Below are 17,500 nucleotides of genomic sequence, written 5' to 3' on the forward strand. Positions count from 1 at the left end.
TCCACAAATGATCAAGAATAATGAAACTGATAGTAAGTTGTCATTTTGTTTTATTTATTTATAAAATTAATGATGATTAAAGAATACATAACTTTTACAGTGGTAAGTTTGTAGAAGTAAGACTTTTTTACTGCCTGATAAGTAAAAGCCAGTTAGAGCATCAAGAAAAGTGGAACAATAAGAAATATTGAGTTAGATTCCATATAGAGCATAAGACTGTGTTTTAGCTATAAAATCACTAGCTAGATGAATTTTATTTGTCCCTTCTTTCACAGAACTACAGTTGATGTTTAAATTGATGGACCGCGTCCCAGATGGAATTCAGCCAATGCTAGATGCACTAGAAGAACATATTGTCTCAGCTGGACTCGCAGACATGGTGGCTGCAGCAGATAGTATAACACAGGTGATGCACATTAAAAGAACGAAACATGAAACCACAAAATGATTATCTTTTCTCTCTCTCTCTCTCTCTCTCTCTCTCTCTCTCTCTCTCTCTCTCTCTCTCTCTCTCTCTCTCTCTCTCTCTCTCTCTCTCTCTCTCTCTCTCTCTTTCTCTTTCCCTTTCTCTCTCTCTTTCTCTCTCTTCTCTTTCTCTTTCTCTTTCTCTTTCTCTTTCTCTTTCTCTTTCTCTTTTCTCTCTCTCTCTCTCTCTCTCTCTCTCTCTCTCTCTCTCTCTCTCTCTCTTCTCTCTTTCTTTCTTTCTTTCTTTCTCTCTTTCTCTCTCTTTTTTTTTCAGGTATACAAAGAGGCACAACCAGACATGCTGTAATTATATAGTTATACATGCTATAATTATATAGTTATTTTACTTTCCTTGTAAGTTTCTTTCTTTAATGGTCCAATATTGAATAATACCTAAAGCAAACTAATAAATAATTTGTCACCTACAGGATTCTGAACAATATGTGGAGAAGTTGCTAGACCTCTTCCAGAGGTTCAGCAAGCTAGTAACAGAAGCATTTAATGAAGATCCTCGCTTTCTTACTGCCAGAGATAAGGCTTATAAACAGGTTGTCAATGATACTCAAGTTTTTAAACTTGAATTACCAAGTAAAACGGTAAGACTACTAAAAGTAAGAAGTATGTATTTTGTTTGTGAAAATGTCATGCCATATATTGAACTTGATCTGTATACCTAGTCAACTAACAGAAAATTTCTAGTTTGTAGATAACATACTCAGAAGTGACTTTGAAGGTCCAGGCCAAGAAATTATATTAACTCATCAATTTACTGATTTACATTTTACATTTTTTCTCTTTTTTCTTTTTTTTTAACCACAGAAAGGTATCGGTAATAAAACGCAGCCAGAATCCAAATGCCCTGAGCTGCTGGCTAACTACTGTGATATGCTCCTTAGAAAGACACCACTTAGCAAAAGACTTACTGCTGATGACATTGAGAGCAAGCTGAAGGACGTGGTATGTATTTTTTTTTTTTTTTCTTATGTCTTCTGTTTGTAGTAATGCATTTACAGAGGTGACAGTTATGATTTCAGTGGACATCATATGACTGTCACACTTTTTGCCATGTTTTGAAATGCTATTCCCACAATTTGTTAACCCAGATTTAAAAGCTGCACTATGATTAGTCTTTGGAATTAGGTAGCCATTAGGCAAAGTGGCCATATGGGTATTTCATTCAATACTAAAACACAATATTTGAAAAAAAAAAAAAAAAAACAAGAATGATAATGTAAGAAATAAATAGCAAATGTGCTGTGGGCCCCACATAAGAGTGTGGCAGGCTGCTTGTTGGACACTCCTGCTATACTTGTAATGAAAATTGTTCTTGGGCTGAGGAAGATTTCAAACACCAGGATATTTGCAGTGCAAATATCCAATAATTCCTCAATGCATGGACCATGTTTGTACGTTACAATTTTAGGGATTCATGATTATATAAGTGTAGGAAGATTTACCTTTTTAGATAAGGAAGATAGAAATAATGAAAAGGCATGTGTACTTGATATCTCTTTTCCTTGCAGTTGCTGGTGCTAAAGTATGTAAGCAACAAGGATGTGTTCATGAGGTACCACAAGGCACACCTCACACGGCGTCTCATTTTAGATACATCTGCAGATTCAGAGAAAGAGGAAAACATGGTAGAATGGTATGTAACCGGACTCTGCAAAAGTGAATTTAGGGAGATTTCTCATTCTCTTTTCCTTTCTGTCTTTCTCTCTTCCTTTCTGTCTTTCTCTCTTCCTTTCTGTCTTTCTCTCTTTCTCTTTCTCTTTCTCTTTCTCTCTTCCTCTCTTCCTTTCTGTCTTTCTCTTTCTCTTTCTCTTTCTCTTCTCTCTCTTCTTCTTTCTTCTCTCTTTCTTTCTCTCTTCTCTTTCTCTCTCTCTTCTCTCTCTCTCTCTCTCTCTCTCTCTCTCTCCTCTCTCTCTTCTCTCTCTCTCTCTCTCTCTCTCTCTTTTTCTCTCTCTCTCTTTATCTCTCTCTCTCTCTTTATCTCTCTTCTCCATAGCTATAATGTTGAATGTAGAAAAAAACTTCTTTGTAAAATTCATTCTCTATTCAAATGACTGTTTTTTTTTTATGAACAGGTTACGAGAAGTAGGCATGCCAGCAGACTTTGTCAATAAGCTGGCGAGAATGTTCCAGGATATCAAGGTGTCAGAGGATCTCAATCAACAATTTAAGGAATCTATTCGAACAACCACAAAGTCTAGTGTAGCAGGTAGGCTATGTTTTCATAACACAGTATTTATAAAGTATTGAAAGCTTCCCTGTCTAATATTTTTGTTTTAGTTTTAAAGTTGAGTAAATATTTTGGCATTTGAGGATGCCGTTAAGCAACATTCACGCTAGGGCAGCTATGGTCATTCAGAGAGACTTGCAAAGGCAAGGTTCATCTGACCTTAATAAATCTTATTTTACTTTTACTTATGTGTGTTAATAATGTGATTAATCATGCATGAAGCAAGTAATTATAGTAGATGCCAATGTGAACTTGAAAAAAAGCAAACTATTACTGAATTTGAGTCAGATTTTGTTAATTATCATACGTGATACAACCATACCAAGTACAGATACCCAGTATTTCAACAGAAATAGAAAATCCAGCAATTAACATTCCAATGACACATGCACTATTAGTGAAAGCAATGATGTATGAGGAAATTATAAATTGACAGGACAAAGCAATTACTGTTACTTTGAATTAGTTGAATCCTTGTTTTATAGTGCCTATGTTTGCAGTATTTCTCTTTAACATAATTCTTTTCATGACATTCCCTTTTTTATTGTAAAAGTGATTCAAAATAACAGCATTTTTTAGCTAAGATTTTGGTGCATTAGTGAGCGATTCTCAGGATTTTGAATGTGTCTTTCACTATCCCTCCTTCCACTATTCCCTACCACACTGCACTTACCCAAAGAGACATCAAGTAATGATGAAAACAGCAAGAAGAAAAGGAAGAGCAACAGTATCTCAGTGTTATACAGTGTTTGAAGAGTGATGTCGTACAAGCACTCAACTTGCCACACTCAACTGTGCCAACAGTTCAGGTGATCAAGAAGATAGAGAAGAAAGTCAGCCTGGGTTCTCCAACCATTATAAACCATGCAAGTTATTCTTGCAGCACATTGAAAGAAGGAAAAAATGCTAGCTGCGTGAATTGAGGATCAGAACCATCGCCATGTTTCAGTGAGCCTGATGAAAATATATCACAAAGCAAAAGCACTTTATGGAGGAAATTATAAGAACAATATAGAGAGCTGACTTAAGCAACTTGCCAAGCTTGTATGCCATGTGGACACCACTTGACATCATCAATGATGCAGACTGGAACAAGTTCAAAATTTTAACCTTTTTTTCCTTCTTTTGACAGATAATCTAAACATTAAGATATTGAATGCTGGCGCATGGGCAAGAGGCAGTGACAGAGTCACAGTTAGTTTACCGATGGAGTTAGAAGATTTCATTCCTGAGGTGGAGGATTTCTACCGCAAGAAGCACTCAGGACGGAAGCTGCTGTGGCATCACCACATGTCCAATGGCACGGTAAGCTTGATGCTTGAGCTTATGCCAGTTTTTTTGCCTGAGCTTTGATAAAAATCCTCTTCAGAAGTGTTAAGTAGCTTTATGTAAACCTACATTGCTGTCTGATTAGAGACTGTATGAAAGTTGTTATATATCTTTTGTTCTTATTTTGATTTTTATTCTTATAATGACCTTTGTTATTTCTTATTTACCACTGGGCTAATATAATTGTAGGAGATGATTATAGCCAGAATTATTTTGTTTTTGTCATCATTATTATCATCATCATCTCCCTACTCAAAGTGTGATATTGTCCACAGGTCACCTTCTGCAATAATATGGGGAGGTTCGACTTGGATGTAACGACTTTCCAGATGGCTGTCATGTTTGCCTGGAACCAACGAATGCATGATAAGATCTCCTTTGATAATCTTCGTCTTGCGACTGAACTCCCAGATCCAGAGTTGAGACGGACATTGTGGGTGAGTCAGGAAGGAGGCAGACGTTAGTTAGAGCTTAACCCTTTCCCGACGGGTAGTATTCATAGTGGCCCAGGCCTCGCTGCCAGGAGCTTTTATTGTTGCCCTAGCATGCGCGACCACTCATGCCAAATACCAGCATCCTATGCCGTTTCTTAGTAATACTATGAGCATATGTTGTATTTTCAGTTTTCATTATTATCTAAAGTCTCTACTTGCCATATTTCCTGATAAAACGAGACTGAAGGATATTTTTGTTGTTATATAGACTCCATAGTTGATCATTATTTGGTCTATAGTCTGAATAAAATAAGCAGTGTGTGGCATCATGGAGTTGAAATCTTTTTTTTTTTTTTTTTTTTTTTTTTTTTTTTTTTTTTTTTTTGTGTGTGTGTGTGTGTGTGTGTGTGTGTGTGTGTGTGTGTGTGTGTGTGTGTGTGTGTGTGTGTGTGTGTGTGTGTGTGTGTGTATTTTTTGCATAGTAAAAATGAGAAATTGTTAAAAACAACTTAATCACACTTTCAGTGGCAGAAAAATAATCTTTTGCTGTGATTGTAACAAAAAAGAAAAAAAAAAAAAAATGATGGCATGTCCATACATACACCATGGCATGTACGTACATGCCACCCGTCGGCAAAGGGTTAACATTTGCACACTCTTACACATCCTGAAAGAGAGAGCAAGTTAGTGAATGTATGACAAATCAACAGATTGTCAAATATGTAATCAGAAAGAAAGATTGTAAAATTAAGCAATGTGTTCCTTGTCCACAGTCCCTGGTAGCATTTCCAAAGATGAAGAGACAAGTCCTGTCCTTCTCTGGAGAGGTCTCATCACCCAAGGACTTCACAGAAAACACCCTCTTTTGGGTTAACCAGGAATTTGCACCAATGTGAGTATCCCATTAGAAATGTGCTTTGATGTCTACAATTTTTTTATGTTTTCATATTGCTATAATTTAGTTTTAGGGACATGGTTTTTGTAATAAACTTTTATAGTCTTTTCATTATTATTTGTTATTGTTATATATATTCCTTTTCACATTTAGATTTTTTTGTTTTTGTTTTTCAATATTTTTTTCCTGCTGTAGCAGTTTTCCTTACACTACCTTATCCATCCCTCACAGTAAAAATGGCAAACCCCAGAAGCGTGGCAAAGTGAACTTAATTGGGCGTCTGCAGCTCAGCACAGAGAAAAGCAAGGAGGAGGACAATGAGGGCATCGTGCAGCTTAGAATACTCCGAACTCAGGTATAAGCATTTGGATATGCTTATTTTTTGTGTTGTTAATATATCTTTTCCTCTCTTTTTTTCTTCATTTTTAACCCATCACTGTCGGGTAGCAGAAATTCCTGAGCGTGATAAACTTTGGTGATTTCTGGCAACGGCCAGACACTGGGCATGGGAGTCTGCTACCTCAATTGGAACTACTCACTCCATGTGCTCTGGTGCATGTACAGGCGTACCCGGCAGACCAAGTGGTTTGTTATGATGCCTGTACACATGGCCTGTCTGTAATGGATTAAAATATTTATGAACAAAAATTGTTATGCATTGAATTATTTAGTTTGTTATTATCTATAAGCTACACATAGGCAGCATCTCGTCCAAGAGCATATCAAGTTTTTTTTTTTTTTTTTTTTTTTTTTTTTTTCCCCATCTTCAATATATAGTGCTGAAGTGTTGCATACTTTTCGTTGCTGACTTCTCTTTCCTCCTCCTGTAGGAAGCCATAGTGAAGATTTTAAAGATGCGCAAGAGGATCTCCAACGCCCAACTGCAGACGGAGTTGGTGGAGATGCTGAAGAATATGTTCCTTCCGAGCAAGAAGCTGATCAAAGAGCAGCTGGAATGGCTCATTGAACACAAATACATGAAGCGTGACGATGAGAACATCAATATCTTCATCTACATGGCCTAGTCAACGAAGGAGAGAGAGAAATGGCACCACCTTGGCTCGCAGGCATGCATGGGCAAAAGGGATAGGAGGAAGAGGAAGAGGTAGCAGGAGCTCGAACACTATCCTTGGCACTTGGGATGATGGTAATGTTGGCAGGGCAGAGTGTGAGGGAAGTGGGCGAGCAGGCAAGTAGCCGATACGATGAAGCAAATCAAGGCAGTTGGATATGTGCTGGCAATGAATGGGATGTGCTTGAAAGACTTGTGCTCTTTCTGATGAAATGTGGAGGTTAGCATCTCACTAAGTGGATCTTGAACATTTGTTATGTATGGTAACAAAGAATAAAACATGAAAGTGTAATGTCAAGCTGGATGCAAGGAAGAGATCTCCAGATAGTGGAAAATAAATCTTTAATCCATTTTTTTCTGTGTGGCCTTGGCAGGTAAACAAATTGATTGTCTGTTTATTACATGTGATGTTCTTGTGCTGCAAACACATTCCTGATGATATGCAGTGTAAGGTCTATGCTTCATAAAGTATCAAGTCAACCTTTCCTATTTTCAGGAGCAGTTAGAAGGAGAAAAATAGTTTCAGAATATTTAGTAGATACTCCCCATTGTTTTTTCCAACAGAAAATCTTCAGATAGATAAAAGGAATGTAGTTTTGAAAGTTTTGAGTGATAGAGAATCAATATACAAGGCCTTTGTCAGTGATGTGTCCTGTTATGCAAAGTTGTTCAGACAGCATGAGCCATGTGAGTCAGGTGGTGTGTGAGATCCAAGATATCAAGATGCCACTAGGTCCCTTCTCTCCCCCCTCTCTCACTCATGCCAGGAGCTGCACTCTGCGTACTTCTCATGGACTTAACATTTATATTATTACGCATATTCTACGATGCCTCTGTATATAGTAGGTGAAGAGTATAAAAAAGAGCCTCTCCTAGCTGTACAATGTGTGAGTTCTATGGTGGAATGATGATGATTTTTCAGACCTGAATTTCATGTGTACTCAGAGTTTTATCCAAGGAAAAGGTGGTGTTGCCTGAATTCTTTATTTACATGTGAAGTGATGGCTCGATAGATTCTGTGTTGACGACTCAAAAAATGGAAAAGAAGAGAGAATACGAAAAAAACATTTATTTATGAAGCGTTGAATCATTGCAATAGAAAATTCCTCAAAATCAGGTGTAGATCATTGTCAAGCCACCATACCAACGCCTTACCAGTGCCCCTATGTGCTGTCATTGTAAATATTATAATTATTATTACTAGCCTCTGCAGAAGCCAGCAGTCCAAGAGGCAATATGTTATAAACAACCATAATGGTTTTTACTGGTATGTTATGTGAATAGTAGAAGCAGGCTGGGGCAGCGGTCACTCCAAATGCATATCCTTATTTTGTTGTGATTTCTCTTCTCTATTTTGGCAGTGATAGTGTTTTTTAGAGGGAGGAGGAGGGGGGGGACAGGCAACTGTCATGTGCTTGGAGTTGTGAATCAGAATCAGTTTTACTTCTGTTCATATGGGACCCTTAGGAACGTGTGACATCAACCATGAGTGTATAGTGCAGTCATTTTCTTTTGCATCAGGGAAAAACAATGAAGTATTGTGGACCAGAATTAACAAGATACATAAAGTGATACAAGTGTATATAGTGTAAGAAGTGAGATTTTTCTTTTTCTCTTTCCAACTACTACTATGTTTTTAAAGTCAAGAAATGTTATTCTGGAGAACTTTTTGCTAGTCTTGACTGTGTTTAGCACACTGAATGTACATTAAAGCAGAAATGTTGACATTAACAAGTCTTGAACTTTTGATAACAAATTTCCTCATTCTATATCTTATAGTAAGTACTAAACTAGACAGTTATATGCAATGTGTGACAGTATGAAACTGTAATTTGTGATGGGCCATTTATAGAAATATTTTTCTTAGTCGTCTAAAGCCTTAATTGATGTAGACCAGAGGAGGAATGTTTAGGAAGCCAATATGGTTTTTGCTTTAAAAAGTTATGGGTCTACATGCTAGAAAAGAATGTGATTTAGTATGAAAGGAATGTCATTAATTTTTTTTAGGTGCAAAACCAGAAAGGATCATTGTTACATTTAATAGAGGCAAGTTAAAGCATTTGTAGTGCAAAAGTGAGGAGAGGTTCAGGATAGTTACAAGCTACAACACTGCTATAAAATAAAGGAGATTGTGATGTAGAATGTTTTCCAATAAGGATTATGTAGAGTAATATAATAAATTATTAATATAATGACTTTTAAAACATTTAAGAGAATTTTCTATAAAGTATCCATAGGCAAGCAGTAGACTATAGACAGATCAGATGTACTTAATACTTTTTATATATATAATGAAAGTATACAATAAAAACAGTTTTCTGCAATTAGTTTCTCTGGCACAGAAATGAAGGATTATTAAAGGCCCTTTTTCAACCAGTGGAAAGCGATAATTTCTTTTTAGAAATCCACTTGAAACTCCTGTTTGAATTAAATCTGAAGTAAAGCCAGTGAACAGTCCACGCAAAAATAAACAAGGAAACATAGATTTAGATACATAGAACGTAATTCAACTTTGTCATAGATTTTAGAGTAATGACACATTTGACAAACAAAATTTACTTGGTTCTGGAGATGAGGATTCAGCATTATAATAATACATGCATATTACCAGTTGAAACTAATGTGTCACAGTGCTTGTTCCTTTTTATAAAAAACACTATAATTTACAGAAGAAAATAGACAGAAAGAAATACTATGTATGGAATGGAGGATCCAAAGATGCCAACATAAATATGTATATAAACTTTTAAAAGGGATTTTTTCCTTACATGGTCATAGGTAAAACTAAAAGCATTTTGTTTGTGGGAGTTTATAATAGCTTACTGGTATATGCCAAAATAATACTTGTCTTGTATGCCATAGTGGACTAGATCAGATGATGACAATAATTACTTTTTTGCAAGTGATTGTTTGTAAGTCTTCAGATATATCTGTGACCCAGTGTTACTCAAGCTATCTGACATGGTAGACAAGCCTTTTTTATTTTTCCAGTATGCCAGGGACCGGTAGCATATATGTGCCATATTATTTACTTATGATCCAAAAATAATTATTTGAACTTCAACAGTAACATCAATTTATATGGGGAAAACATAACGAATATATTAAAAGTTAACACACTTTTTAAATAATATTTATTTTGTAAGAAAGGAATGTTACAATAATGTAATACTGATATTTTCTGGAAATTTGGTGGGGTCTGACAGCCTGTGGCTCATGTACCAGCGCCCAATGTGTACGCTGCAGTTTGAGTAGCATTTATGTACACTATGCAAAGGCCTGGATAAAAAATCAAGAACTGCATTGTTCTTGAAATTACTTTACAATATTTATAAAAGAAACGTTTTACAGACACCAATGTTAAATGCTATTATTAATCCCCCTCCTTTGGACTGAACTGGGATAGTAAAAACAATGCAGAGAGAACCAAGATTATTTTTTTAATGGGATAATTTTAAAATATGAGGAAAGGGCCTTTTTCTCCTTGGAAATGTTTATTGCGGGCCCAAGGTAAGGCAGTGTTTGAATGGGAAAAGTGTAATAAGGAGTCTTTTAATATTTGTTGTTTCTGGTGACAGGTTCAAGTCACATATGATGTTATGTACAATAGGATATCAGTGGAAGTATTCATTTGATCCTCAACAAAATCAGTAGTGTAATGTGGAAAATTAACAATTCTGTAAATTATATATTATGAACAAAAGTTATTGTTTATTTAGGACTGTCTGGTTTATTATTCATTAGTATTTGAACTTTTTGCTTTGTAAGGAAACTAGATAAAAAAAAAAAAATGTTGTTTGAACTTGGGACAACTGATGAGAAATTGTAAAGGGACTTGTTCTGTGCTAGTAAGTTTTAGCGGCTTAATAATAAACCACCTTTTAGATCCACACGCACTGCCCCAAAATATGCAGCTAAAGTGGAGTTATTAGTTGCAGCTACTTAACCTCATACCTGAACATACATCCCCAACATTGTGTGTGGATAATATATACATTACATTCACAGCTTCTACAGTGAGACATTACATAGAGGGAAGACTTTTTCATTCTCTTGCTTGTATTTTCTCAACTTTCCTTACTATTGTATATCCCATACACCTTCTGTCTTTTCCTCTTGTTAAAACAAATGTGATACTTTTTCTCCTGTGGCATTTGGTCATAGTACTACTTTCCAGGCCCTCTTGTCATTGCCATTTCTTACAACCATCACTGCTAACATCTGAAAACCATAAACAGGAGCAGGAATCTTTAAGAGAGAAACAACATATGCCAAAATTTCTTTTTATCAACCAGTGGTTGCATTTTTCATTGAGGTTATGTAAGGGCAGCTGAAATTTTTAACGATGACCTGAATTTCTGAGGAATGTCTTAAGCCCATGAACTAGCCATGTCTGTGGTCACATGTAATAAGGGATGGCCCAAGAAGACTTTGGGCGTCCCAGATGACCAACCCCCACACTTCATGCACCTTACGCATCATGCATTGTTACCGTTGGCCCCATCTTGTTGTATGCTGTGATGTTATTTTAAATAAATGAATATTAATAAAGATTGTGTTTGCTTTTGCCTTTTTTATCTTTCTTTTTAACTGATTTGTATACAGGGATGTGCAGATAAAATGGAAAAAAAACGAGAAAAATTAGCTTTTCAATAATCTAATAAAGTATACTATGAGTCAATTATGGAGTGACCACATAAAAAATATAAATATTCAATTTTTTTTAATGTACTTCTTACAAGGAAAAGAGGAATCTACTATACTTTCAACAAAATTGAGTTCTTGAGAATCAAATATTTTGGTAGAAATAAAACATCCTCATGAATTTATATTTATATTTCTTTTAGTTCTATACATAGTTACATATAACTGTTTCACTAGTAACAATTGTTACATATAATTGTCAAACAAACAATAAAGTATTTACACAACAATATGTAACATGAACAGGAATGGTTATAAATAATAAAAATCATTCACTTGAGATCTGATACAGTGAAACCACCACCAGTTTTCATTTTGCTGCGCTTCTTTTTCATCTTCTTTCCCTTAGAGTCCATTATATTCTTTGACTTCATGCTATTTGGTGTTTTAGAAGGGCTATTAAGTTTAGCTTTGCTTCCCGTGTCCTGCTGGACTTCATTCTTTTTGGATTTTTTCACGCCTAATCTCTGCAGCATTTTTTCGCGATCTTGCTTCATCTCTCGCTGTCTTTTCTTTAACAGCTTCTTTTTCTTCTCCTCCTCTTCGTCAGGATCTCTGTATGAAAGGAGTTGCAAAGAGTAGGACTAGAATTATTTGCAATCAAATCAGATAAACATAAGGGCGCACAATTTCTAACATTTAACCAGACTTATAAGAAATATCTGGTAATACATTTATATAAGTTTCTCAAATGAATCAGAGAAACAGCAAAAATGACAAATCAACAAAATCTTCACCTTCCTTCCATGATTAACCGCTTGCGTTTGTTGATGTTCCGTCGTTCGTCAAAGTCTGTTTCATCAAGCTTGATCTCCTGTTCTCTTTTCGTGACGTTAACCTGTTTCATAATTCTCTGTGCCATCGCTTCATCCACCTATCATTTGTGATTGAGAAAAATAGATTGTCAATGGAATGATATATTGCTCATAAATCAGCATCACAGAATAAATAAATAAAAAAATTCTTTTACTGCTACTACTACTACTACTGACATTTGATGATGATGATGATGATGATGATGATGATGATGATGATGATGATGATGATGATGATGATGATGATGATGATGATGATGATGATGATGATGATGATGACTGATGATGATGACTGATGATGATGACTGATGATGATGACTGATGATGATGACTGATGATGATGACTGATGATGATGACTGATGATGATGACTGATGATGATGACTGATGACTGATGAAAAAAGATGAACACAGGACAGACCAAAAACTAAAGCAAAGCAATTAAATGAATAAATCAAGAGAAAACAAAGCAAAAATCACCACCAATGAAGACAAATACAAAATGTGAATAACCAGAGAAATTTAATCAACTGCATTCTTGACCCACCTTGACCTCAGACATCTTCCTCTTTGTCTTCCCTTCAACATTCAGGAGGAGCTTGAGTTCGTGTGGGGTCACAAAGGTCACAGCTTGACCTGACCTGCCAGCGCGAGCTGTCCTTCCAACCCGATGAATGTAGATGCTTGGGCTGTTTGGGATCTTGTGGTTGACAATAAGCTGAACCTACAATGGGAAGAGATACTTTTAAATGTGACATGAGAAGTCTGCATTTCAAACTCACAAACAATTAATAAATCACTATTCTAGGCCCAAAATTACCAGAAGGAAGCAGATTTAAAATCCTAACTTTATGACTGATATTTGATGCAAGACAATGATTTACAAATCAATTTTGAGGTCCTAACTTACCAAAGGAATGTCAAGGCCTCTGCTAGCGAGGTCAGTGGCTATGAGGATCTTCACTTGAGAAGATTTGAACCTGGCGAGGGCAGCCAGACGCTCCTTTTGTGTGAGCATGGAGTGGATACAGACAGACTGTACTCCTAGTTTGTTCAGCATCATGTTCAATATCTGTGACAAAAAGTGAACTTCAGTGATGACAGGTTGGAAATTAAGTTGAAGACAGTTTACTTGAAAATGGGGAACTTTGTAATAACATTTGCATATTCTGTTTTGAATGGTGATGAAAGTTTATTTCTTTGATCTTTATGTGAATTCCAATGACCTAGTACAGGGTATGCAAATCTTATTAATAATGACAATACATTATTCATCTGTTAATGTACTTACCTGTGTGCTTTTACAGGTATCTGTGAACACTATAATCAGTCCTCTAGGACTTTTCTCTGAGAATTCCAACAGCAAAGCAACCATTGTGGCATCTTTTGATACAGGGCTAACAAGGCAATAGCGTTCATCCAACTGCTGCACTGTGGCTTGGTCATTCTTTGCACTTGTCTGCCAGAGGAATACCTGATAAAAGAGAGAAGTTTCTAAATAAGAGTGATGGGACATAGGTATTCACAGGTTTGTTTCTCTTTACTATTCCCTCATGATCTGCTATCATTGGTATGCCAGAGGCTCACTGATGTTAAAGACTAAATATAACTGTAAGGTATTATACCAAATAAAGTCAAAATCAATCACAATAAAACTTATATTAATTCTAAAAACAATGTATTAATCCCCTGAATCTTGATGATGTAATCATCATGTCATGAAAAAATTTGGCTTTATGTCTGAGTGCTGTCATAGAAAAATTAGGTCAGTGACCAGGGTGATGGAACATGAGAATTTCAGCTGAAAGGTGGGATGATGGAAATGACACCACAAATGTACAAAGCTCTTGGAGGGAGATTAGACTCAGTGGACAGTTAGGAACTTTGGTAAATGAGTGTGGATGTACTATCTGTGAGCCATTACTGGAAGAGTACTGGCTTCAGGGATGCCACTATTTTCATCCTTAGGATCCTATTCCTATCCAGGGTGTATTTCAAATAATTGCATAATTGAGTCTGTGCATCTTGATACAGAAAAATCAAATAACAAAGAAAGATCTTGGAAAATGAAAAAAAAAACTTTTCAGCTGGAAAAAAATATAATAAGATTGCAAAGGGCAGGCAAAGAGTCCTGACACCACACATGAGTGTTCATGTGTGCCCACCTACAAGCCACACATCGGTAGAGTCACCAATCAAGTAACCCCAATGTTTGGATTATGGGCCAGGTGCAGACAGCAAAGCATTGGATCAAATAGGTTAAAACCCCTATGCCTCACCTTTGAAGACGCTAAGTCTTTCATTTTCTGCAATCTGTCTGTAATTGTTGCTGAGAACAGAAGAGTCTGTCTTCTATCAGGAAGTGATGACCAGATTGTCTGGATCTGCTCATCAAACCTGCCATCCATGAGACGGTCAGCTTCATCCAGAACCAGGAACTTTATTCTGAAAAGAAGAAAACTGGCTGCACTGGAAGACAGGTAGGATGTACACAACAGCTATTCTCATGACTGCAGATGATCTTGAAGTCTGACTGAAGAAGGGATAGGGTATCTTTGCTTCCTGTATCAGAAAGCAGAAAAAGAAATGTAATGCATTTAAAATAATCAGAGAAACATGAAGTAGTTTAGCCTGTTCAAATGAAAAAAAGAAAAGTAAGAACAATCACATCCTTCTTACCTCTTGAGTGTAAATTCAGGGGCACTATCCAGTATATCTGCAAGTCTTCCAGGTGTGGCCACTACCACATGGGGGGATTTGCCGAGTTCCTTACACTGTGTCAACCTGTCTATACCTCCCACAATCACAGATATTTTTAGAGAGACAGGACCTCCCAGACCTTTGAATTGGTCTGCTATCTGCAAGGACAGGATGTTGGATCAACAAAAGCACAAGCTTGAATTTGAATATTTTGAAAATAAAAGGACTATTGGTTGTATTAAAAAAAAAAAAAAAAAAAAAAAAAAAAAAAAAATATATATATATATATATATATATATATATATATATATATATATATATATATATATATATATATATATATAGCAAATCTACATAATAATCACCTACCATAAACAATGACATAACTAAATTTTACAGGAACCTGCCATTAAAAGAGTGTAAACATGCATAAGCATTTCACGTAACAAGTAAATATTACATGTTCCCAGCATTAATGGGTTAACTCAGAGGAGACTATCAGTGAGGAAAGCACTCTGCTCTTGTTTTTGCAGTTTGTTTCTATATCCATGAAACTTTGAATGACTTTCTTAAAATAAATTTTGTGGAAGAAAAAAATATACTGGTACTATACTGCTAATGCTAGTTAGATTTACTTGAAAATAAATAAATGACCACCTTTGGAATTCCACAAATGTTCTGCAAAAAAATGTGCTCGGAATAACCAAGTAGCGTATTTAGTTAAATTATGGTCGGTTGGTCAGTTGGTGTATGTGTCTGTGTCTGTTTGTCTGTCTCTCACATGATGAGCATACCTGGTAAGCAAGTTCTCTAGTTGGTGTTAGAACCAATGCATAAATGCCATATGGATCAATAGACAGTTTCTGGAGAATAGGGATCACAAAAGCCAGTGTCTTTCCTGATCCAGTCTTGGCAGCTCCAATGATATCATGACCCTCAATAGCAGGTGGTATACAATGGTACTGGATTGGAGTTGGTCTCAAAATTTCTGAAAAAAAAAGAAGAAAAAAAATCATATAAGAAACATTCCAAAGAAATGACTCATTACATTAGAAATGTTCTAATATGTTATAAAAAAATGAAGAAAAATTCTAACACCATTTAAATGTGAACTTTGTTCTTTTCAGTTCAAAACTTATTCTAAAAAAAAAAAAAGCAAGCATCATTTATCTAGCTCGGTAAAAACAAAGAAAAATTCCTATCAGCTTATTCTTTTACCAAAAATAATATTCTATATAATAATAATACCCATAAAATAACCAATATAGCCATGGTACACTAATTCTACTATACTATGATAAGCTACCATTTAGGTGGTCTGCTGTTTTGTGGTATTTCATTCCACTGCTGATGAAATTCTAAAACCTGTTAACCCACTGAAACTGGGGATGGCATGTACATTTCATGCCCACTGTGAGTTTACTTTATCAATTGTCAATTACTTGTACTATCTATCCACCTATGTACTCTTTTCCTTGGTATTTGGAAATCTTTTCTTTTATCTTATATTGCTATTATCAATGTCAATAACATGATGGTAAATATTCAGAATAGCTTCACATGACACAATCATGATGATATTGATGTCGATGGGTTCCTCTCACTAACTACTACCCATATATGTAAGACATTTGCCCAACCTCCACATTCTTGGTCTAGATAGCAGGTAAGGGCATGAAAGGTACCAGGGAAACTACAGGGTAATTTATGAATAATATACACAGAATATATCACCATACTGTCTAATGCAGGGGGTTGTGGGTCCTGCAATGGAAGACAAAGGATCCTTTAAGGCTGAGTAAAGCATACGACTGACATGGAGGGGAAGGCTGAATGTGTATCGTCCCCTGCTTTTGACAATATATATTATTCTGTATATTATTCATATTTTGCCCTGCAATTTCCCTGGTACCATTCATGTTCTCCCCTACTACTGGGGCCAAGATTGTAGGTATGGGGTGGGGGTTCTGTGCCATAACTGATCTTAATTTGCATACTAGAGAGTATGAGGAACTCATTGATATTAATATTGTAGTAACTGGTTGTGCAAAAGTATTCTGAATATTCATAATAATAAAAATTATGATATTCAAGATAACAATAGCACTGATATTGACAGTATTAGTAAAATAAGCATTTTCCTGCAATACTCAAGGAAAGATGAAATCACGTGAGGTCACACCGGCTATCAATTGCACATCACCATCTGCAATTGTTTGAACTGTGCTAGCTAGATTCTGTGATAGCGTGGTAGCTTTCGTAGTCTGGCATACAACATTTTCGTCTTTGAGTGCTGAAACCATCAGGGTTAATATCGTATCAGCTGTGTGATTCTGCCTGGATTGTTGTCATAAGTAAACATGTAAAGGTGTTGTGTTGCAATTGTGGTTATGTGACATGATATACTCCAATATAAATATATAAAACCAAGACTCACAACTCGGGCTTACTAAGATATCTGAGTTGCTGGAGCATCCATGGTTGGAGGCCTGGGATATCGTCGTAGGTTTTATCACGTGTGTCCTCACTCACGAGGTCCGCCATGGCTGTTGTTTGTATACAGTGAAACATTCGAATCTCGACGAAAATATAAAATATATATATAGTATCATCATTTTACTTAGAATAAACAAGCTTTAAATTTCAAATATTTTTAGAAATTAACCCACTGATTTGATATTGTATTTCGATAACAATCTTTCTCATTATAATATGTAGTACTCTCGAATTCTATATTAATATTTGATGCTACACAAATCACCTGAAAGAAAATAATGTAATTAATTTATCATCTACAGTACTGTGTAGACGTTTGGTAATACTAGGAAATTATTTTATAACATGC

General features: G+C 35.8%; 2 protein-coding genes across 3 annotated transcripts in view; one reads left to right on the forward strand and one right to left on the reverse strand.

Moving 5' to 3' along the window:
* The window catches only part of LOC119598708 (cullin-5-like), a gene marked incomplete at its 5' end in the record, with an annotated part of 14,249 nt that extends 3,261 nt beyond the window's left edge, over positions 1-10,988 (forward strand). The window contains 11 exon segments of one of the 2 annotated variants that reach the window (XM_037948478.1): positions 1-32; positions 276-406; positions 894-1,076; positions 1,285-1,422; positions 1,989-2,113; positions 2,553-2,686; positions 3,840-4,012; positions 4,312-4,473; positions 5,244-5,362; positions 5,597-5,720; positions 6,196-10,988. The exon segment at positions 1-32 is cut by the window's left edge and continues 62 nt beyond it. In XM_037948478.1, coding sequence (XP_037804406.1) covers positions 1-32; positions 276-406; positions 894-1,076; positions 1,285-1,422; positions 1,989-2,113; positions 2,553-2,686; positions 3,840-4,012; positions 4,312-4,473; positions 5,244-5,362; positions 5,597-5,720; positions 6,196-6,390 — 1,516 coding nt within the window. 2 annotated transcript variants of the gene reach the window in all.
* A 269-nt stretch (positions 10,989-11,257) lies between these two features.
* On the reverse strand, positions 11,258-17,218 carry LOC119598709 (probable ATP-dependent RNA helicase DDX49). Its single transcript, XM_037948481.1, has 9 exons — positions 17,106-17,218; positions 15,450-15,643; positions 14,635-14,813; positions 14,235-14,400; positions 13,247-13,429; positions 12,866-13,027; positions 12,503-12,679; positions 11,879-12,015; positions 11,258-11,696 (listed from the first exon to the last, which is right to left on the reverse strand). Exons 1-9 carry the CDS (start codon positions 17,197-17,199, stop codon positions 11,414-11,416), a joined length of 1,575 nt encoding a protein of 524 aa, XP_037804409.1. The 5' UTR covers positions 17,200-17,218; the 3' UTR covers positions 11,258-11,413.
* Between the last annotated feature and the right edge of the window lie 282 nt (positions 17,219-17,500).

Source organism: Penaeus monodon, chromosome 41, assembly GCF_015228065.2.
Source record: "Penaeus monodon isolate SGIC_2016 chromosome 41, NSTDA_Pmon_1, whole genome shotgun sequence".
NCBI classification, from domain to species: domain Eukaryota; kingdom Metazoa; phylum Arthropoda; class Malacostraca; order Decapoda; family Penaeidae; genus Penaeus; species Penaeus monodon.

Bases quoted from the DNA above. Each gene is read 5' to 3' on its own strand.
- LOC119598709 (XM_037948481.1), bottom strand. From the start codon at position 17,199: ATGGCGGACCTCGTGAGTGAGGACACACGTGATAAAACCTACGACGAT. The intron at 13,028-13,246 runs GTAAGTACATTA...TTTTTGTCACAG, and splicing joins ATACCTGTAAAAGCACACAG to ATATTGAACATGATGCTGAA. The intron at 12,016-12,502 runs GTGGGTCAAGAA...CACAAATGATAG, and splicing joins GGAAGATGTCTGAGGTCAAG to GTGGATGAAGCGATGGCACA.